The sequence below is a fragment of the Petaurus breviceps genome, unplaced genomic scaffold (assembly GCF_028583685.1).
Source record: "Petaurus breviceps papuanus isolate PSGF00001 unplaced genomic scaffold, PetGlider_PUasm1.0 98, whole genome shotgun sequence".
Classification (NCBI taxonomy): domain Eukaryota; kingdom Metazoa; phylum Chordata; class Mammalia; order Diprotodontia; family Petauridae; genus Petaurus; species Petaurus breviceps.
Window position 1 is genome coordinate 45,371,470 of NW_027187460.1, and position 23,076 is coordinate 45,394,545.

The 23,076-nt window shown below is 34.5% G+C and overlaps 1 protein-coding gene across 1 annotated transcript in view; it reads left to right on the forward strand.

The window, feature by feature from the left end:
* The window catches only part of CSMD3 (CUB and Sushi multiple domains 3), a 795,885-nt gene that overhangs the window by 382,028 nt on the left and 390,781 nt on the right, over positions 1 to 23,076 (forward strand). Inside the window, exons 15-16 of the mRNA XM_069081309.1 lie at positions 216 to 385; positions 15,374 to 15,530. Coding sequence (XP_068937410.1) covers positions 216 to 385; positions 15,374 to 15,530 — 327 coding nt within the window. The remainder of the gene's footprint in view (positions 1 to 215; positions 386 to 15,373; positions 15,531 to 23,076) is intronic.

Sequence of the window (23,076 nt, forward strand, 5' to 3'; positions counted from 1 at the left end):
GTTCTAATACTCTAAAAAGAATACTTTTGTGCTTTCTGAGGAAACATATCACATACACATTATGCACTTTTTATTTTATTTTTTCCATTTAGGCTGTAGGTGTCATGAAATGCTAATGATATACTGAAAGGCATTTATACTTCCATACATTACATTATTCAAAAATGTTAATATTCTCTATTAAGCTATACCTCAATATTCTGTTTTACTTGCAGCGGAATGTGGCGCATCTGCAACAAATAATGAAGGAATTTTGCTGTCTCCTAATTACCCTCTCAACTATGAAAACAACCATGAGTGCATTTATAGCATTCAGGTACAAGCAGGGAAGGGAATCAATATTTCTGCCAGAACATTTCACTTAGCACAAGGAGATGTTCTTAAGGTAGGTGCATTGCTAATATATCTATATTCTGTGTTTTAAAACCTGTTGCCCATATAATACTTTGTTATGTTAAATTATATTATTTAAGTTTGTGTTATCATGTTATATAATCAAAATTTACATTGTGGCAATGATTTTTATTATAATAAAATGCTTTCTTTCCTAAATTAGGTGGGTTTTTACTAAGAAAAATAAATTGATATTATCTTAACTATTATTTCTATTCTGTCCTAAATCATGAATGTTTTGATAATTCTAACTTCAGTGAAAAACTATTTTATAAAATATTTTTATATCCATCCTTGTTCTGGAATAATTTTTTTTTGTTTTTTGACATATAAATTAATTTGTTTCTGGTGATTTCTGAGTTCCCATGCACATTTTATCTTTATTATTTCTATACTTTTTTATTTGTTTGCTAAATTACTTGCATAGACACAGAATCTTTCTTTTTTAAAAGCGTTATTTATGGATAAGAATCACAAAGAATGAGAAGACGTGTATGAGTTATGATCTGTATGGAAAGAGGAAGGAGTGTACATTGGTACTATAAATCCATTGAAATTATGAAATGTGTATGTTTATTGTTAGAAAGTAAATATAGCTTGAAGTAAAAAAATTCTTATTTAAAGATTATAAATTAATTTGAGTAAGAATGGAAACCTGTGAATTCTAAAGGCTATAAATTATGTTTGAAGAAAGTTTGCTAGTTAGTTGATAATATTTAATTTGGTCTGCTGTTTTATCATTTTATTTTAGAATCAAGGACTTCAAAAGAGAATTTTATTTTGTTCTCTAGATTTCTAATTCTTAGTACAGGGCCTTGTACTAGTAGATGATTAATAAATATTTTTCTAAATAGAATTTTCCCTAGGTATCATAAATTTTACTCCAGTTTCTTAAAAATGAAATCTATACCTTTTTGGAGAGGTCTGATTTTATTAATTAGTAACAAATAGAAAAACCAGGGCCCATGTAGTTGTACTGAGGAAGATATAAATATAGGCAACATTATATAGTCTATGCTTTAGCAATTCAACGAGCCATGATTGCCATGGTATAGGTTTGTTGGTTGCTTGGTTGTTGTCCTTCCTCAAAGAAGATCAAAATGACATCACTATGTTGGAGTCAAATCAACATCACAGTGTTTTTGCCTGTGACTGATCAATCCAGTTCAAGCTTGGAAAGCTCTATTAGTCTACATGAACATTTGGAATACAGATATCTGTAAATGTATTCAACTATATTTTTTTAGAGCTACTGTAATTTTACTTTGCTCATATAGCATAGCACCTTCTTTGATGTGGGCATGCCATGTTGGGTGATCCTTTTGTTCTTCCATGTCACATAATTGATTCCAAAGTTCTTCAGAAGGTCTTGAGAGTGTCCTTGTATTACTCTTCTGACCTACATGTGTGTACTTGCCTTGTGTGAGTTCTTTGTAAAATTGTCTTTTAGACAATCTACATTTGGCACTGAAACAGCATGGCCAGCTCATCATAATTACACTCTCTGTGATAGAGTTTTAGTGCTTGGCAGCTTAGTTTGAGAAAGGACCTCAGTGTCATTTTTTTGTCAGGTGATCTTCAAAATCTTCCTAAGACAATTCAAATAGGAGAGATTCATTTTCCTGGCATGGCACTGGTATATTGTCCAGGTTTCACAGGCATACAACAGTGAGGTCTGCATGACAGCTCTATATATCTTCATTTTGGTAGGTAGTCTAATATTTCTCTCCTAAACTTTCCTACAGACACTCCCAAACACTGAGCCAGTTCTGGCAATGTGTGTTTCAACCTTACCATCTATGTGTATATCCCAAGAAGGTATACCACCAAAATAAATGAACTTATCCACAGCATTCAGTGTTTCTTCATTTGCTATAATCATTGATTCCACATATGGAAGATGTGATGCTGATTCATGGAAAACCTTTGTTTTCTTGGTGCTAATTGTTAGGTCAAAATTAGCACAAGCAGCAGAAAATTGATCCATATTCTGTTGCATCTCAATCTCAGAGGCTTCATTGATTGTACAGTCATCTGCAAACAAAAATCATGCACCAACTCTTCCTCTACTTTACTTTTGGCTTGTAGCCTTTTCAAGTTAAATACTTTACCATCAATGTGGTAGCTGACCTTGATGCCATTTTTGTCCTCGTTGAAGCCATTTGACAACACTGCTGAAAACATCATGCTGAAAAGCATGGGGACAAGTACAGAGCCTACATCACTCTATTGGTGACTGGAAAAGGTCAAGAGCATCATCCATTATCAGGAACCCATGCAAGTATGCTGCTGTGAAACTGACACTGGTTGGTTCTTTGCCATTCTCAAAGAGAACCAAATTGATGTCACTATATTAGAGTCCAGTTATGTGTCAGACTCTGGCTGGTCAGACTAATTCAAGCTTGAAATGCTCTACCACAAATCAGGCACAAATAGCCTGTGTGAACATTTAGGATAGATTTTCTAAATCTGTGCATCTAGCATCTCTGAGCTACTTCAATTCTGCTTTGCTCAGAGAGCCCAGCACCTTCTTTGATGAGGGCATACCATACTGTGTGGTCCTGCACAAGTGTTTCCCATGTCACACAATCAATTCCAAAGTTCTTCAGAGAGACCTTGTGAGTGTCCTTGTATAATTTCTGCCCACCATTTGAACTCTTGGTTTGTGTGAATTCTCCATAAAATAAGCTTTTAGGCACGGATACATTTGGAATTAGAACAACATGGCCAGCCCATTGGTGTTGTACTACTCTGAGATAGAGTTTGAATGCTTGGCAGTTTAGTTTGGGAAAGGACCTCAGTGTCCAATACCTTATCCTGCCACATGATCTTCAGAATCTTCCTAAGACAATTCAAATGGAAATGATTCAGTTTTCTTGCATGGTATTGGTATACTGTCCAGGATTCACAGGCATGCAACAGGGAGGTCAGCACAACTCAATAGACCTTAAGTTTGATAGTCAGTCTGATACCTCTTCTCTCCCTCACTTTCATTTGGAGCCTCCCAAACACTGAGCTAGTTCTGGCAATGTGTGCATTAACTTCATTAATAATATGTACATCCATGGGAAGTATAATGCCAAGGTAAGTGAACTTATGAAACTGATTACAATATTGACAGACTTCTCTGGGTACCCAGATTTTGCCATAATTTTCCACCAGCCCTCATGACTAACAGTATCAAAGGCCTTGGTTACATTGACAAATATTGTGTATAGATTTCTGCTCTGTTCCTGGCATTTCTCCTGGAGTCATTCATTGAAAACTGCATCAACAGTTATGTCTAAAGAGTTATTAAACTGCCTATACCCTTTGACCCAGCAATATCACTATGAGGTCTGTTTCTTAAGATAATTATAGATAAAAGAAAAGAATTTATATGTTCTAAAATATTCATAGCAGCTCTCTTGTGGCAAAGAACTGGAGATTGTGGGAATGTTCATCAACTGGGAAATGTCTGAACAAGTGGTGGCATATGATCATGTTGGAATACTGCTGTACTATAAGAAATGATTTGTGTGATTATCTTAGAAAAACATGATAGATTTGCACAAAATAATGAAGAGTGAAATGAGCAGAACAAAGAGAATGTTTTCTACAATAACAACAATATTGCTTTAAGAACAACTTTGAGTGACTAAATAATTTTGATCATTATAAATGCCCAAATTAACTACAAAGGACCTATGAAGGAAAATGCTATCTGCATCCATAGAAAGAACTGATAAATAGAAGTATTGCTAAAGTAAATTATCTTAAATAAAAATGAAACTGATGGCAAAGTTACAGAGCCATCTATGATTTAATTTGCAAAGCTAGCATATGCATGTCAAATCAGGTCACCTGACTCCTCAAAGGTCAGAGACCAGGAGTGATTTACAGACCTGATTTTTATGAGAGAAAAGAGGAATAAGAAAGATACAGAAACTTGTTTAAGGCAATTTAATTGGACAAGGTGGGTTATCTGACTAGTTAACTTCTCCCAGGTTTTCTTAATCCTACCCAGAAGTCCTTGCCTTATAGGTGGCATATTTTGTAATGAGAAAGAGTACTGGAAAAGAGGAAATTGTAATCAGTAGTTAGCAGTCACTCTTCATCTTCTTTAGATGATTCCATTACTGAACACCAACTCTAAGTTCAAAAAAAGAAAATGCTTATCCACTAAGACTGGAAAAAGGAACTTAACCTCTGACTTACCTTTATCCAGATGCCAGAAAAGGGAACCCAACCTTTTGTCAACCTCCCGTTTCTGCTAGAAACAAGTATTTAGCATTTAAAAAGAGTAATCCTGTGATTATTTTATTATGTCTTACTCTAAATTATTTGCTACTAAATGATAAACTCTTCTCAATTGATTTGTTCAGTAAATCTATAGGTAACTTACACTTAGGAGACTATCTGCATTAGTCTGGCTTAGGCTGTTAGGGCTAACTTTTCCTAAAGAAAGGAGTTCTTTAAAAATTAAACTAAAAAATAAATAAAAGTAATTAATATTAATTGATTTTTCAGTATGTATAGAATTTTACATATAATATATGTATATATATTTATATTTGTGTCTAATGGTAGCTGCAGGGTGAGGGGGAATAAAGAAAACAAAATAAAATTACATGATAACTTTACTGTATGTTTAAAAGGAATAGCAATTTGTACATAATAAATTTGCAGTTTCATGTGCAGTCATCTTTTTTTTCTATTCTACTGTGTTCTAGAAATGCTTGTTTTATTTCTTAAGTTCAGAATAAAATATTTAAAAAAAATAAGAGAGACTTCCCTGTGATTGTCACAGGATAGTATTATCATGGCATAGGTAATCCCTGCATAGATAGAGATCTTATTCCTTCCACATCTTGTTCTTGGTAAGTTGCTGTACCTCCTCCCCCTCAAAAAATAAGCAACCTGCTCTCTGTAGGCCTTTCCAAATTTAACTACTCTTATTCTCATAAGAAAGATAGATATACAATATTCAAAGCCTTTCCAGCTTCTTAGATGCAGAGTCTGCTATCATAGGTTTTGAAAACACAGAATCATGTCTACCTTAAGATAAGGCAACAGAAGAGAACTTAAACAGAAAAAAAATAACAGCATATACTGGGGCAAGGAGGGGGAGAAGCTATCTTATAAGAAACACTTCAATTTAGAGGTCAGTCTTGAGGAATTTATTTTTACATATACACATACATGCATTCAAACTTTGATATATGTATTTGTTCATGTGAATAATTGTTATGTAAGACCATGTTTGTTTAGGTGTCAGATGGCTGTGTGATGGCATTGTACTATATGTTATATACTTTTCTAAGTCTCTCTCCCTTGGCTGCCCTCTGAAAACCAAGGGAGAAACTGATGGGACTTTAGTTACTGCTCTCAGAAGATGCCAAGATTGGCGAGATCTCAATATTGCCTTAGATCCCAAAAGACTTGTGCTATGCTTTTGGGGGCATAATTGCCACACAAAACTTGAATTTTAAACTTGGGGGTTCCAAATTTTCTCTTTTTCTCCCTAGGCCACCCCCTGAGATAGCAAGAAATTTGATGTAGGTTATACATGTACAATCATACAAAACATATTTCCATATTGATCAGTTTGTAAAAGAAAACACAGATCAAGAAAAAGCCATAAAAAATGAAGTGAAAAATTGAATACTTCAATTTACATTCATATTCTATAGATTCTTTCTCTGGAGGTGGATAGTATTTTTCTTCATGAGTTCTTATGAATTTGGAATCATTTTATTGATCAGACTAGCCAAGTCTTTCACAGTTGATTGTCATTATAATACTGCTATTACTATGTACAATGTTTTCCTGGTTCTGTTCCCTTCACTTTGCATCAGTTCATATAAGTCTCTCTAGGTTTTTTGGAAACTGTTTTGCTCATCATTTTTGATAGCACAGTAGTATTTCATCTCAATCATACACACCATCTTTTTCATCCATTCCCCAATTGATATACATTTACTCAATTTCCATTTTTTCCACCACAAAAAAATGCTTTTATAAATGTTTTTCTACAAAAAGAGACTCTTTCCTTTTTGTTAATCTCTTTGGGATACAGACCTAGCAGTGGCATTGCTGAATTAAAAGGTATGTACAGTTCCATAGCCCTTTGGCATAGTTCCAAATTGCTTTCCAGAATGATTTGATTTGTTCTCAATTCTACCAACAATGCATTAGTGTTTCAGTTTTCCCACATCTTCTCCAACATGTATCATTTTCCTTTTCTGTCATATTAAGCAATCTGATAGGTGAGAAGTGTTACCTTAAGCATTGTTTTGATTTTCATTGCTCTAATCCATAGTGATTTAAAGCATTTTTGTATGACTATAGTTTTAGTTTCATCTGAAAACTGCATGTTCATAATCTTTGTCTATTTAGCAATTGGGGAATGACTTATTTTCTTATAAATTTTACTTCATTCTCCATATAGTTGAGAAACAAGGCCTTTTATCATTTGCTTTTAAAAAAGAAAAACTTCCCTAGCTTTCTGCTTTCTTTCTAAATTTTGGTTGCAGTAATTGTTTCTGCAAAACCTTTTTAATTTAATATAATCATAATTATCCGTTTATATTTCATAATGCTATCTATCTCTTATGTGGTCATAAATTCTTCCCTTATCCAAAGATCTGAAAGTAAGATTATAATGATATTGGATAGACAATCAAGTCATAATAAATGAAATTTTAGCTAAAATAGAACCGTGAAATTAAACTATTTGTTTTTGTTTTTTTGCTTTTTGGAGGGGGGAAGGCAGGGAAGTTGGGGTTAAGTGACTTGCCCAAGGTCACACAGCTAGTTTTTGTGTTAACTGTCTGAGGCCAACTTTGAACTCAGGTCTTCCTGACTCCAGGGCCAGTGCTCTATTCACTGCTCCATCTAGCTGCCCCTATTAAACTATTTGTTGTCACTGAACATCCCAACAGCAGTAGTAGCAACAACATAAAGGGTAAGGGCAACATAATATTAATAATAACAGTAAAATATATACATACATACATATGTGTGTATATATTGATTTATTTTGTAATACTGTACCTAAATTTCAACATTTAAAGATTCATTTGATAAATTATTCATTCAAACATTTTTTCAAATTCAAATATCTTTGAGAGAGTTGAGGAAGAGTGTAAAAACTTAGGATTCACTTGCAAATCTTGCTTTTCTTTTGAGCTGCTTCAATTCTGCTTTGCTCACAGAGCACAGCACTTCCTCTGATGAGGTTATGCCAGGCTGAGTATATCCTGTACAAATATCTCCTATGTCACACAATGAATTCTGAAATTCTTAAGAGAGACCTTGAGAGTATCCTTGTATCAGTTTTTCTGACCACCATGTGAACTCTTGCCCTGTATAAGTTTTCCATAAAATAGTCTTTTTGACAAGCATACGTTTTGCATTTGAACAATGTGAGCAGCCCATGGGAGAATCCACTCCAAATGTGGACTATTTGTGCCCGACCTGTGGTAGAACGTTCCGAATTCATATTGAATTGAACAGCCAGTCAGATATGCTGTAACTTGACTTTAATAGAGTGATATCATTGTAGTCCTCTTTGAGAGCTAAAGGCAACCACCAACCAAGCGACCAACAGGGATTCGCTTAATAGCCTTACTTTTCTACTCCTAAAACCCAATGCAAAGCTTCTCACTGAGAATGGGAGGTTAGATGGGAGAGAGAATTTTGGAACTGTGGGCATTTTGAAAGCAAGCAGACATACATAGGCATTTCAGAAGGATAATTTTAGATCATTGGGAGGCCAAGGAAAGGTGCTAGAAGAGGTGTGAGAAGCTTCCTATCATGTCAGTTTTTCTCTAGTGAATTAAAGACATGTAATCTACTTGATTTTCCTTTTTTTTTCTTTGATCAATTTCCTTGTATCTTCCTGACTGGAAAGACTTAAACTGACAAAACCAAAATATTTAGCAATTTCTTGATTACAGATATGTGAGTTGAAAGTTGAGAAAGCTGAATTATAGAAAGCTTAAATTCTTTTTTTTTTAATAGAAAGATTTTGTTTTTGTTCAGTGACTTTCAGTCGTGTTTGACTCCTCTTAATTCCATTTGGAAATTTCTTGTTACAGACACTAGAGTGGTTTGCCATATCCTTCTCCAGCTCATTTTACAGATGAGGAACTGAAACAAACAGGATTAAGTGACTTACCCAGGGTTACAAGACTAGTCAGAGACTGAGGCCAAATCTTGAACTTGGATCCTGCTGACTCTAGGACCAGTAGTCTATCCACTGTACTACTTAGCTGTCCAATAGAAGGGTGAACACTATTTATTTCATTTCAGATAGTTCTAATGATTGAATTCAACTGTCTTCTCTTTCCCATCTCCCTTCCTCCTTTCCCCTTTCCACACATCTTCCTGTTTCCCTTAGCCTTTTCTTCTTTAACTCTTTTCTTCTCTCATTATTTGGATTTGTAGACATAGCTTTAAATATCTAACTATATCTTTCATATGTTCCTGTGTTTGAATGAGAAAGTCTTCAACAAATCAAGATATTTATATTCTTTTCACTTAGGGAATAGAAAAACCTCCTTCTCCATACATGTTATAGATATCAGTGGAACCTTCCTTACACTTTTGTGGTTAGCACAATGCCTAGCACATAATAGATGCTTAACACATATTTATTGACTGATTATGGATCATAGGCAAATCATCAGTAATGAAAATTCCTTTGTTTTCCTTCTTCCTTCCTCTTGATTGCTGGTTATTTATGATTTATTGAGGAACAAATATGAGAAAGATTTTCTACAACACTCATTTATATGATAGAATATAGAGATGATGGATTCTTTATGGAGGCAAATAATGTTGGCAGTGCCAACGAAGAGGGTAGGTGATATCTGTCAATTTTTTTGAAGGGAGAGATAAAGATATTTATAACTCATTTATTTTGAAATTATGAATTAGGGGTCCAGAATGACAAAACATAATTTGTTTGCATTTGTTTACTTCGTGAATAATTTAATCTCTCTGTTTATTAAGGCAAATTAACTCTTAGTCATTGTATATTCTATTATTAGTAGTGGGAATAAATAAGTCACTTACTGTAGAGGAATTTTATAGTCTTCAGGATTTTGCAGGCAATTAAATGTTGTTGCATGAAGGAATGTAGGAAAAAACACCATTGAGATATCAGTAATTTTAACTTAGGTCTTCAGTGACAAACTGAATAGTATGTTTAGGATTATTTTTTTATGAAGGTGTAATAGAGTAAAAAAAAGAAATATATAGTCTGTATTTTGATATTTTCTCCATTTTAACAGGAGATTTTAAATTAGTTGTCTTTTTAACTAATTGAAATATAGAATGGAATAGAGATAGGGACAGGACATATAATATTGTTTCCTCCCAAATGAGGTAACTTACTATACCAATACAGCACATTCTCTGCAACATAATAATCTTAAAGATTTACTAGACCTTGAGAAATAAAATGACTTGCCCAGGGTCATACAGTGAGTATAAGTCAAAGTCATGACTTAAACCCAGGTCATCCTGGCTCCATTATGCTACCTGTATCAGGGTGACATAAAGTTATCTTTCATTTACTACCCTTAAGAGAATAATTACATAAATTGATATGTCATAAAACATATATGTTAGCTAATTTTCAGGTAAAGTAAAATAACCCTTTCTATTTTGCTTAATTGCAATACTAGTCAATATTTATATTTTGAACTTAAATGATAATATTTTTCCAGACTTCAAGAGATTTTACATATATTTTTCTCCTCTTAATTTATTTAAATTCTGAATCTATAATTCAGAAGCACGTTACCATTTTATGCCATTATTTAGAAGTGTAATTACTTAAAACTAACCTAAATATATTAACATGCTTGTAACCATACCCGTGTTTCTAGTTTCTATTCCTTTAAAATACTTGTTGCTAGCACAAAAATAAAAACAAACAATTTTTTGGGGGGTGTCTGATTCCAGTGATGATGTTATTAAAAATAAAAATAGGCGGGGCAGCTAGGTGGCACAGTGAATAGAGCACCGGCCCTAGAGTCAGGAGGACCTGAGTTCAAATATGGCCTCAGAGGCTTAACACACTTACTAGCTGTGTGACTTTGGGCAAGTCACTTAATCCCAATTGCCCTAAAAAAAAATGGGTCCATAAAGAGACATATAACAAGTCGCATTGTCTTTATATTTCTCCCTGATTTTTGCAAAAACAAAAAAAAATATGTACTAAATAAAAACCAAGTAATTTTTTCTTATTATTAATTTATCTCTCTGCTTCATAGTGAGGAGTCACATTGATATCATGTCATTTGTTCTTTTTGTTAAAAAAAAGTGGGAGAAAGTTTCTAATTTACTTTTCTAAAATCAAAAGTTTCATGAAATATTATAAAGATTTCTTTTAGCTGTGTCTTTGGAAAGTTAAACATAAATTTGTGGAACATATGTGATGAAAACAAAATAGCATTGAATTATGACAGCAAATAATATCAGTCTTCACCTGAACAAGAATCTCTTCTATAGGGTCCCAAAGAGTTATGTTGCCTTCATTTGATGATATCAAGTTATGAGGAATCAGCTACTTCCTGGAGGGCAGCCCAGGCTATTTTAGGAGAACTCTAATTATTAGGAAGTTGTAGGTGCTTCTGCTGCTGCTACTTGCCCCTGGCATCAAGCCTAAATTTACCTTTTTGCATCTTCCACCAAGTATTTCTAGTTCTGTTCTCTGGAACAAAACAGGACAACTTTAATTCCACTTCCATATGCCACCTTTCATAAACTTATAGAAGTGTCACCAGCTAAAGTTTCTCTTCTCCAGAATAAAGCTCTTTACTTGTTTCAGTCGGTTCTCAATTGAATAATCTTTGTACCCAACCTCATCTTAATTTGTCACCTTTGATTTATTATAATTGTCCTTCCTAAAAAGTGAAACCAAGAACTGAGCAAAATACTTCAGATTTTATCTGACAAAAGAAGAATACAGTATGGTTATCCTTTCCCTGGTCTTATATACTATACTTTTCTTATTACAGTTTAGGATTATATTAACTAAATTTACATCCTCTTCTACTCTGGTTAGATCTGATTTCACTAATATAAATGAAGCAGAGATCATAACACAAGAAGGTAGAGCTGACCTCTCATCTCAGAGATTTTGTTGAATGTGTCATTCAAAAGAAATAAAATATATAAAAGGCAAAGGGTATGGTGGAATTATGTATTATGAATATATCATGTAAATAAATTCAAAAATCAAAGGGGAGAAATATGATAAAGAAAATTTGAGTAAAGATCAATAAAGGCAGAAACAGAGGTGATTTTGTCACTAGAATACATCGCAAACCAGAGAGTTAACAGATGATGGGTTTGGGAAATAGATTCATAAGACTAACTCATGATGCAGGAGTAAATGTTGAGTTCAATAATTTGGACATCTAACAGAGCTCTCTTTCTGATAAAAGCAATGCAGCTGATAATTTCTTCACTTGTTTGATTGCAACTTAATTCTGGATCTGATTTTCAATAAAAGGAAAGGAGTTGATACTGTCATGGGAAATAGTGGAAATTTTGAAAAGGTGACTATTGTCCTATAATTTATAATAAAAGGAAAGGATAACTGGGGATTTTCTGATATGTACCTTAGATTATGGAAAAGCAGCAAGAAGTATGTAAACTTCTTGAGGGAAGGGGCTATTTTTTCTTTTTTTTTTCCTTTCTAGAACATAACATGGTATTTTATGCCTTGCCAATGCTTAATAGATACTTATCAAATTATGCTACTTTGCAGTATAGGAAAGTAGGATCCCATGGGCAAAAATTCTACAGGGGTATTCTGACCAAGTGGGATAGGAAATTCTAAAGAATGAAATTCTGAAAACAGAAAGAAAAAATAAATCCAGTGATGATGAAGAGGAGGGAGTGTTTAAAGAGACTGATGTAGATTACTAGAAACACAGTAAACAATTTAGATACTTAAAAAAAAGGTAAACAGGATGGAAGGAAAGAAAGGTAACAGAATATTTGGCATGTTATGCTAAGTGTAGAATTACAGGACTACTGAAGCTAAGAATGAGCATAAGTGGAAGAAAATTAGTCAATTCCTACATGAAAAATAAAACCTGCATATATATATATATATATATATATATATTCCTCTCATAAACTCATTAAAGAAACATGGTAAAAATTATTCTCACTTATTTAGGTTGTTAATAAAAAGCATATTCATATCTATAAAAATATACATTCATAAAACATATTTATGTAAAACTCCAGAAGAAGGGTTTCGTTTGTTTGTTTTCCTTTTTTATTTTGTTTTCTGTTCTCAAGATCTTGCCTGAGCTGGAAGTAAAATGGCCACGCATAAGCCTGATCCCTCTATTGTAGAATTGTACAATTTGGCAATAGATAGGGGTCAAAATTAAAACAGGCTAAGCTTTTTTGGAACGTAGATAGGTTAGACTAGAGATAGACTGATGATGGTTGGTTGCCACGGGTCAGGTGACAAATGGGAGAGAGTTCACAGAGGCAACCTTACATTTTTCGCTGCCTGAAATCCTTTGGCAGGCTGCATGTTGAACTGGCCTGCTGTACTGATTTATGTGGAATTGTTGACCCACTCCATTCCTGATTTGGGTTGCCTCTTGTTTGGCTAGCCTAGTATTCTTTGCTTGAAGATACTATTTAACACCATTATATTAACACTTCGAACCTCAGAACTCTGAAATGGAAACAATCCACTAATCTAAGCCTCATTGGTAGCAGGATTACAGACCAAGGCCACCATACCTAGCAACAGGCATTTCTTAGAAGAAATCTTGGAGCATTCAATGCATTTATAGGTTCCTTGTAGACAGGCTGAGATAGAACTTTAGGCCAAAATTATTTGAGCCTGGGGAAACTCAGACTTTGTGAGGAAAAACCTAGTTGAACTTAAAGTAATAGGTAGGGGGTTGTGGAGTGAAAATTTGAGTACTTCTTTTGGTGCTATTTGCTTTCACAAGTACCATACCTTTTCTGATGAGTTGCCACATGACTTTTAAAAAGATGTTAACTTTTATATTGATGAGAGAACTGTTTTGAAGTTCAATTGCATTAAAAAGAAAGAATGTAAAATTATTTGAACCCCTTAAATTTTTGTCTGAGGTTGGGCATAAAATTCTTAGAGGATGATCACCAAATTATCCATAGGCTAGTGGTTTTTTTTTTTTCAGCAAATTCTTATAACTTTACCAATTCTCAAAAAATGTCTGCTAAACTGTGAAGGTGGGAGTGCTTAATAAATATTTTTAACTGAATGTGTTCACTATTATTAGAGGAAATAACCAAAATGGTGAAAGTATTGCAGCCATTACATAAGATAAATAAGCAAATATTGAGATTATGTAAATGAATGAATAAAAAATATAGAATATAACTACCATTTTAGATTTATATACATTTTCTGATTATTGCTAAAATGAGGTTTAACTAATATCTGTTCCAGTGTTAATAAAAAACAGGGGGCTTTTATTACCTATCATTAAAATTTAAATTACCATTATCATTGAAAATTTGTTAAAATATTTATAGGTTAGTAGATTTTTAGAATTGAAAAAAAAAACTTTAAAAATAATTTAATCCATCCCCTCATTTTACAGATTAAGAATGTGAGGACTGGAGAAAGTGAAAGAAATTAACTTCTGGTACATGTCCACTGAAGTCCTTTCCAACTCTGAAATTCTATAAGTCCATTGTAGAACACAAGATAACATAAATACTGATTTGAATACCCTAGATTTCAAGCCATGTCCTGAAGTGTCTTGAAACTACAAATGCAGGGTTCTTTCCATTACTTTTTGTTCTAGAACTTCACAAGTATAGGAGAAACTTTTTTGTGTGGAAGACTAGAAATACTCTTGTCACTTTTCCTGAAATTATAGAACATACATAATTTATTTTGCTTAATTAAAAAATTTTCCTTCCTTACTTGGAGTCTATTGAATGTCATTATTGGAGGTCATACATAGGCCTAATCTTATGATATCAGAACACATTTAACCAGAATAAATCTAATTTCTTGTCAATGACTATACCATTGAAAAAATAATAGAACCCAGAAAAATTATCCATCTTTACTAATTCTATAGCAGATTTCCTTATGAATTGAACCTATTGAGCCTTTGTTAAAATAGTTTGGTGTCTCAGTGTATCAGTTCATATAAATTGTGTATAAATCATTATGAACAATCAGGCATTTATAGTCACTGCACACATGAATATCTTGCGGATTTTAAATTCATAGGCACTAAAGTGGTATTTTCTCAAAGGCAGTACATCTTTCTGGATTAAGGTCAAGTTAGATAAAAAGGTGATTTTTGGATTATGGGGGATGCCTAAACTATGAAACTGCACTGGCCATATTTTCATAGTTTATTTTAAGAATAATGACAATAACTGATTTAAAATAGAAATTTATCTATATTTATCATATATTAAATGCTTAAGAAAAAATTCTTTGATTCATTCATTCTTTCTTTTCGTCCTCATTATTTCAGGTTCTTTCATATCCAAGCTAGTCACTTGGAATTTTAGGAATTAGTGTATTATTGTGTTCCATGATAACTTAGTGGCCATAAAGTGGTATTGTGCTTCTCTAAATTACTGTCAGAAAATAACTCAGGAGAGAACAAAACCTAATAAAAATGAATACTGTTAATGGGTTGAATTAGGATTTTAAAAATTACTGTCAGCTCTAAACTTGAAATTTTAAAATGAGCCCTAGGAAATATATACCCACAGAACACTGAATGTTCTGACATTCAAAAAACAAAAAACCACACATACCCAAAACCCAGAATATATTTTAGCTGCACTTTAGAAGAAATGTTGCTTCAAAGTAGCTTGCTTGAGGGAAAACATAACATTTTGATGATACTACCTTTTTAATGGATGTAGAGAATGTGTTTTGTGTTTATAATTTCTCAGTCTAATTTTCAGTATATATGTATGTATTTTACAGATATATGATGGAAAAGATAAAACAACCCACCTCCTGGGTGCTTTTACTGGTGCATCGATGAGAGGACTGACACTCAGTAGTACGTCAAATCAACTATGGCTAGAATTTAATTCTGATTCAGAAGGTACTGATGAAGGCTTTCAGCTTGTTTATACCAGTAAGTATTTTGGAAAAGGAAAAAGAAATGAAAGAATGAATCTGAACTGCTAAATCAATAATTACATATATTTTAAACATGACATAATTACAAATGATTGAGTGAAGCTTTGACCTCCTATTCTCTTTCCCTCCAAAAAGACTATATGCTTGAAAAATTAGGCACACTTACACACGCAGAATCATCCAAGGCAACGAAGTAAGGGATTTGGGGACAGCAAATCGAAATTTTCCGAAACAAAGGTCCTTCCCTAACCCTTTCATTTATGCACATTTCCAACCCAGACAAACTCACATTACTACTTCTACATACAGCATGTAGAAAAACACAGAGATAAAAGAGACTAAACTTTTGACTTTAAAAGAGATGAGAGAAGTTTACAGTCAGCATTGTTCTATTCACTCAAATAATTCATCTAAACTATGAGACTAGAGGAAAGGTATTGCTACAGATCAGCTGCAACTGTAGTTTGAAGTTAACTTTTCTATCTTTTTCACCAACTAGTTGACTTATGCTTAGTGACCCCCTGTATGAATTGTGTGGTGTGTTTAAAACCTTAAGGCTATTTTTTTCTTCCACTAAATGTTTTGTAAACACCTATAAGATGTTAGACATCATGCTAGATTCTGGGGACAAAAAAGGAGAAATAAAACAGAATCAGTTTAGTTGTTTTATGGTATACATGATTTGAAATGTCTGGGAAGTTGGTTTGAAGCCAAGTTTTAAGACTTTAAATGTCAGAATCTGTATTTAATTTTGGTGGTAATAAGGACCACTGGAATTTATCAAGAAAGAAATTGATGCGGACACAGTTGCATTTTACACATAAACAAGTAAGTATATACTAAGTAATTTGAAGAGACAGAAATAGAGACTGGAACAGAAAGACAGGGAGAGAAAGAGACTTTTAGTAAACAAAGAAGTGAGGAAAGGCCTCCAGTAGGAGATGGCATCTGAGATGTGCTGAGAAAGAAGTTAGATGAGACAAATGTGAATGGGAAGTACGTCCCCTTTATGGGGAGCAGATGGGAAAAGTACTAGACATAGGATATAGAATGACATATATAGGGAATAGTTAGCAGTTTATTATGATTAGGATAGAAATCATGAGAATAGGCTTTGCTGACTTCCTTCAAGTCTTAGTTAAAATTGTACCTTCTATGACAATTGTTTCCTAACTCCCTCCCTTAATGTTACTGTCTTCCCTCTGTTGATTAACTCCAATTTTTCCTGTTTATATGTGTTGTTTGTAAAGTGTTATTTTCATATAATATATTAAGCTCCTTGAGAACAGAAAATGTCTGTTGCCTTTCTTTGTATTGTCAAAGCTTAGCACAGTGCCTGACACATAGTAGGCACTTAAATTATTATTAACTGACTGATATTAAATGAAAACCAGATTGCTTACTGGAGTACTACTCTTTATGTTTAGAATGCATTCCATTTACAACTATGTCTATAAACATCATTTTACTTCTCTCAGCCTCAGGTTCTTCATCTAGAAAATGGGGATATAGGGTGTTTGTGATGGACACATGAATAAACATAAAGTGACTAATATACCTGTGAAATAATGTATGTGCATATATGTATACATGTATATATACATATTCACAGACATATACACATATATACTACATTATAAAGTATATACTATGCTATATAAATGTTAGCTATTACTACTGCTCCTACTATTACTACTTCTTTGATTTCCAGCTCAGGTGCTTTCCACATACTCCTTCCTGAAAGTGATCTATCTCAAATGTCTAGGAATCTTTTTGACTTGTTTTGTGAACTTATATTCAAACTTTTATTAAAGAAGCCCAGCAGAATTCCTGTTTTTTTTCAAGATTCCCTTCAATTCCATCTTTAAGAAGCCTTTCCTAGTCTTTCCAGCTACTAGTTCCTCTGTAAGGTTGCTTTGTAACAATTTTATATGTATCTTGTATTTACTTATTTGTATATATGCTTTAGTTCCTATTAGAATGTAAGTTCCCTGAGGATCAGTCAGTCAACAAGCATTTATTAAGTGCCTTGTAGGTTCTAGACAATTGCTATATGCTGGGGATACAAAGAAAGACTAAATAAACAGACAAAAGGCAGACTCATCTCAAGAAGTTCACAGTATAATAGGGAAGATAATATAAAAATGACTGTTATTTTTTTATTTATATAGATTTATACAGGTTAAATTGGGGGTAGTTTCAGAGGGATAGGTTGGTTGGGTTGTTTTCCTTCATTCTTCAAGAGGACCAAAAATGACATCACTGTGCTAAAGTCAAGTTTCAATGTGTCCGACTATAGCTGATTGGAACAATAAGAGCTCAGAATTCTCTACCACAGGTCAGGCACAAATAATCTGTGTGAACATTTGGGGTGGATGCTCTAAATTTGCTCATCCTGAGTTTGCTTTGGGCAGTTTCAATTCTGCTTTGCTCATAGAACACAGTACCTTTTCTTTTGAGGGCACACCATGCTGAGGAGGGCTATGCCAGTGTCTCCCATGTCATGAAATCAATTCCGGAGTTCTTGAGAGAGACCTTTTATGATGCCCTGAAGGGTAATTTATGGGCCAAAGACTTATGGGGCATTGCAAGTACTCAGTGCTGATGAAGCCACATTGATTAGTGATAAGGACATGATCCTAGAGAGATGGGCTGAATTCTTCCATAGTGTTGTCAACAGACCATCATCAATCAGTGCTGAAGCCATTGGCCATTTACCTCAGGTTGAAGTCAATTCCTCTCTAGCTGAAGCTCCAACTGAAGAAGAGGTTTTGAATGCTATTAGGCTCCTTTCATGTGGCAAACCTGGTGCTGATTCTATTCCAGTGGAGATTTAAAAGGTAAAAGGTCCACTGTTCATACAGAAGCTGCCTGAAATTTTCCAGGTTACGTGGCAAGAGGAGGTTATTCCCCTGGACTTTAAGGATGCCTCCATTGTCTATCTCTGTAAAGGTAAAGAAAATAGATTGTCCTGTGACAATCACAGAGTGTCTCTCTCTTAGTAATTGCTGGAAAGATTCTTGGCAGAGTCCTCCTTAATAGGTTGGTCCTTCACCTGGAAGATGGTCATCTACCTGAGAGCCAGTGTGGCTTCAGAAAGGGCCAAGGAATGGTTGATATGGTGTTTGCTGCCTGGCAACTCCAGAAGAAATGCCAGGAGCAGAACAGAGGTCTGTACACAATGTTTGTAGATCTGACCAAGGACTTTGATACTGTTAGTCACGAGGGTTTATGGAAAATTATGTCAAAATTTGGTTGCCCAGAGAAGTTCATCAGTGTTGTACATCAATTTCATGATGACATGCTTACCTGGGTTCTGGACAATGGACAATGCTCTTGTGCCTTTGCAGTCACCAGTGGAGTGACACAAGACTGTGTGCTTGCCCCCATGCTTTTTAGCATGATGTTTTCAGCCATGTTGTCAAATGCTTTCAATGAGGATGAGCATGGCATCAAGATCAGCTGTTGCACTAATGGTAAATTAGATTTGAAAAGTCTGCAATCCAAGACCAAAGTGGAGGGAGTGTTAGTGCATGGTTTTCTGTTAGTGGATGATTGTGTACTCAATGCAGCCTCTGAAGCTGAGATGCAACAAAGTATGGATCAATTCTCTGCTGCTTTTGCTAATTTTGGCCTAACAATTAACTCCAGGAAAACCACAGGTGCTCCATCAGCCACCACCACACCATCCAGAGGGATGGGTATTAAGATTAACAAGGACTGGGAGTGGTCACTTGAAGGTGAGAATTTTCATGAGATTAGAATGTGTAGGTAAGGAATCTAAGGAATATGTTTGTTTTTTCTTTCTTATCCCCAGCAACTGACACATTGTGTGTTTAATTAATGCTTCTTGATTGATTGATTATAGTTAGCTTTGCATATGGCTATTTCTTCCCACTAGGCTCTAAGTTCCTTGAAGGAAAAGACTGTGTCATTTTCTGTCCTGGTAGTCTAGTGTTTAGCACAGTGCCTTGTTGAAATGGATTGTGATAAATTGAAAAAATGATTATATGTTTGTGGGATTATTTAATATTCCTCGTAGGAAATTTGATTTAAATTGTATTTTGTTAAAACATTGTTTCCTCATGATATAGAAAAAAGAAGGCAGGGGAGCTTATTATTTTTAAGATGGTACTGTTCATAATATTTAGAAATTACCCTTTCTTGCCATTTATTTTAAAGTGATTTTCAAGTTTGCAAGGGATAAATATGTTCCAGCATTACCATATTAATATAATATTATAGATATTGGATTCACATAAATATTTAAAATGAATTTTAAACACCTCTTTCAAACTTTTTGAATTATACACCTCTGGGTGATTGTATAAGGATTTATTGCCCAGACCTTCCCATGGAAGTATTCCTGTGTTTATTGTTAATCAAACCTACGCCTTTTTAGTACTTATGTATTTAAAAGGAGAATAGTATATAATTCTTTGTTTTTATTAGGTAGCACTAGGATTCCTTGATTTGGAAGAGCATTTTGTTTTGGTCTTTATTAGCATGCTGTGAAGGTAATGTGATCCATGGGTCACTTGTGTTCACAGTCTAATGCTTAAAAAAAACAACCAAACAAACAAACAAAAAAAGCAAACAAACCTCTACAGTCTTTAAGATATTCTGGAGCTTTGGTTTACTGATAAAATAATTATTCATTTGTTAATTTCTTTTGAGGTTTCAAATTCCTTTCTTTATAGTAGGTTTGGTGTAAATCTAAGTAACCTTCTTTTCCAAATGAAGAAACATTTGATTTTAAAACTTTGAATTCAAGATTCATTCCCTTCCTCCCTTGTCACCCACCCTGACTGGGAAGATAAGCAATTAAGTATAGGTTTACATGTGTAGCTAATTCAAAACATTAAGATAGTAGATATATTGTAAAAGACTGACTATATTTCCCTCCCTCCTGTCCCACCTCCCACGTGTTCTATTCTCTATTTTGATCCCATACCTTTTCAGCCTGCCCTCCCTTCCATCATCCCCATTCTCATCCCCTTCCCCCCTATTCTCCTGTAGGGTGAGATACCATGGTTAGTGTGTATTTAATTCCCTCCCCCAGCGAAATTCAATGAGAATAAGGTTGACCCATTCCTTTTTGCCTTCCTATTCTTCCCCTCCATTGTAACCATTTTCCCTTGCCTCTTCTATAAGAGATAGTTTACCCCATTCTGTCTCTCCCCATCTCCTCTCATTATATTCCTCTCTCACCTCTTAATTTCACCTTTTAAGTTTTATCTCTTTCTATTAAATTGCTCCTGTGCCCTCTATCTATGTATACCTGTAAACATATATACACACATTCATATATATTCATACGCCAGTATACCCTCCGATATAGACACACACACACACACACACACACACACATATATTCCCTTCAACTATTTTCATACTGAGAAAAGTTTCATCAATTACAATTATTGTTTTTCCATGTAGGAATGTTAATAGTTCAACTTTGATAAATTCTTTATGCTTTCTTTTCCCTGTTTACCTTCTCATGCATTTCTTGATTCTTGTATCTGAATGTCAAATTTTCTATTCAACTCTGGTTTTTTCATTAAGAATGCTTGAAAGTCCTCTATTCCACTGAACGACCATATATTCCCTTGAAACATGTTACTCAGTTTTTCTGGGTAGGTGATTCTTGGTTTTAATCCCAGCTCCTTTGTCCCCCGGAATATCATATTGCAAGCCCTTCGATCCCTCAGTGTAGAAGTTGCCAAATCCTGGGTTATCCTGATTGTGTTTCCACAATATTCAAATTGTTTCTTCTTGGCTGCTTGTAATAGTTTTTCCTCATCTGGGAATTTCAGAACCTAGCTATAATATTCCTAGGAGTTTTCTTTTTTGGGATCTTTTTCAGGGGGTGATCAGTTAATTCTTTCAACCTCTATTTTGCCCTCTGGTTCTAAAACATCAGGGCAGTTTTCCTTGAGAATTTCTTGGAAGATGATTTCTAGGTTCTTATATTGATCATGGCTTTCAGGTAGTCCAATAATTTTTAAATTATCTCTCCTGGATCTATTTTCCAAGTTAGTGGTTTTTCCCATTAGATATTCCACATTGCCTTCTGTTCTTTTGTTTGTTTGGATCTGTTTAACAGCATCTTGATTTCTCATAAAGTCATTAGTTTAAATTTCCTCCAATCTAGTTCTGAAGGAATGATTCTCCTCAGTGAGCTTTTGAGATTCTTTTTCCATCTGGCAAACTCGGCTTTTTAAGGCATTCTTCTTCTCATTGCCCTTTTGAACCTCTTTTTCCATTTGAGCCAGTTTGTATTTTTTTTTTATTTTTCAAATGCTTTATTAACTACTGATTTACATCATTCATTTCCGCCAGATTTTGAGTTACAAATTTTCTCCCCGTTTTTCCGCTACCCATGCCCCAAAATAGCAGTCCAACAGGAAACCCCTCCTCCAATCTGTTGTCTCCCATATTTTCTCCAATATGCCTTTTGACTTCTCCAGTGGATCTTTATGCCCCATTGCCTGTATATCTTATTTCCCAATTATATGTAAAATACTACTAATAATAGTATATCTATATATTTATTTGAATATTTGATTTTAAAACTTTGAATTCCAGATTCATACCCTTCCTCCCTTGTCACCCACCCTTACTGGGAAGATAAACAGTCCCACCTCCCACTTGTTCTATTCTCTACTTTGATCCCATCCCTTTTGAAAAGTGGGTGCATCCAACTTCCCTCCCCTTAGCTTGCCCTCCCTTCCATCATCTTCTCTCTCATCCCCTTCCCCCCTACTCTCCTGTAGGGTGAAATACCTTATTAGTGTGTATTTTATTCCCTCCTCAAGCCAAATTCAATGGGAATAAGGTTGACCCATTCCCTTTTGCCTTCCTATTCTTCCCCTCCATTGTAACCATTTTCCCTTGCCTCTTCCATATGAGATAGTTTACCCCATTCTGTCTCTTCCATCTTTGGATCTGTTTAACAGCTTCTTGATTTCTCATCAAGTCATTAGCTTCCATTTGCTCCCATCTAATTCTGAAGCAATTATTCTTCTCATTAAGCTTTTGAGATTCTTTTTTCATCTGGCAAACTCGGCTTTTTAAGGCATTCTTCTCCTTATTGCCTTTTTGAGCCTCTTTTGCCATTTGAGTCAGTCTATTTTTTAAGGTGTTATTTTCCTCAGTCAGGTTGTCGACTCTCATTTCATAATTTTCTTACATTGTTCTCATTTCTCTTATCTGCTTCTTAAGGTCCTCTGTGGCCTGTAACCAGCTCATGTTTTTCGTTGAATCTTTTGGTGCAGGAGTTCTGACTTCACTGTCTTCCTCCTGTTCCATGCTTTGCTCCTTTTTGTCCCCAAAATAGGAGTCTAATGTTGGAATTTTCTGTCTGCTTTGTTTACTTTGCTTGGTCATTTCGCCCCTCAGTCACTTGACCCCTGGGCTTTTTGCTGCAGTAGGACTCTGCCACTAGACAGGGGAGCTTTTATCCCAAATGCTGGGATTTTCTCAGCTTCCGGAGGTATTAGATGGTTTCCCTCTCTGAGGTCTCCACACACTCTGGCAAG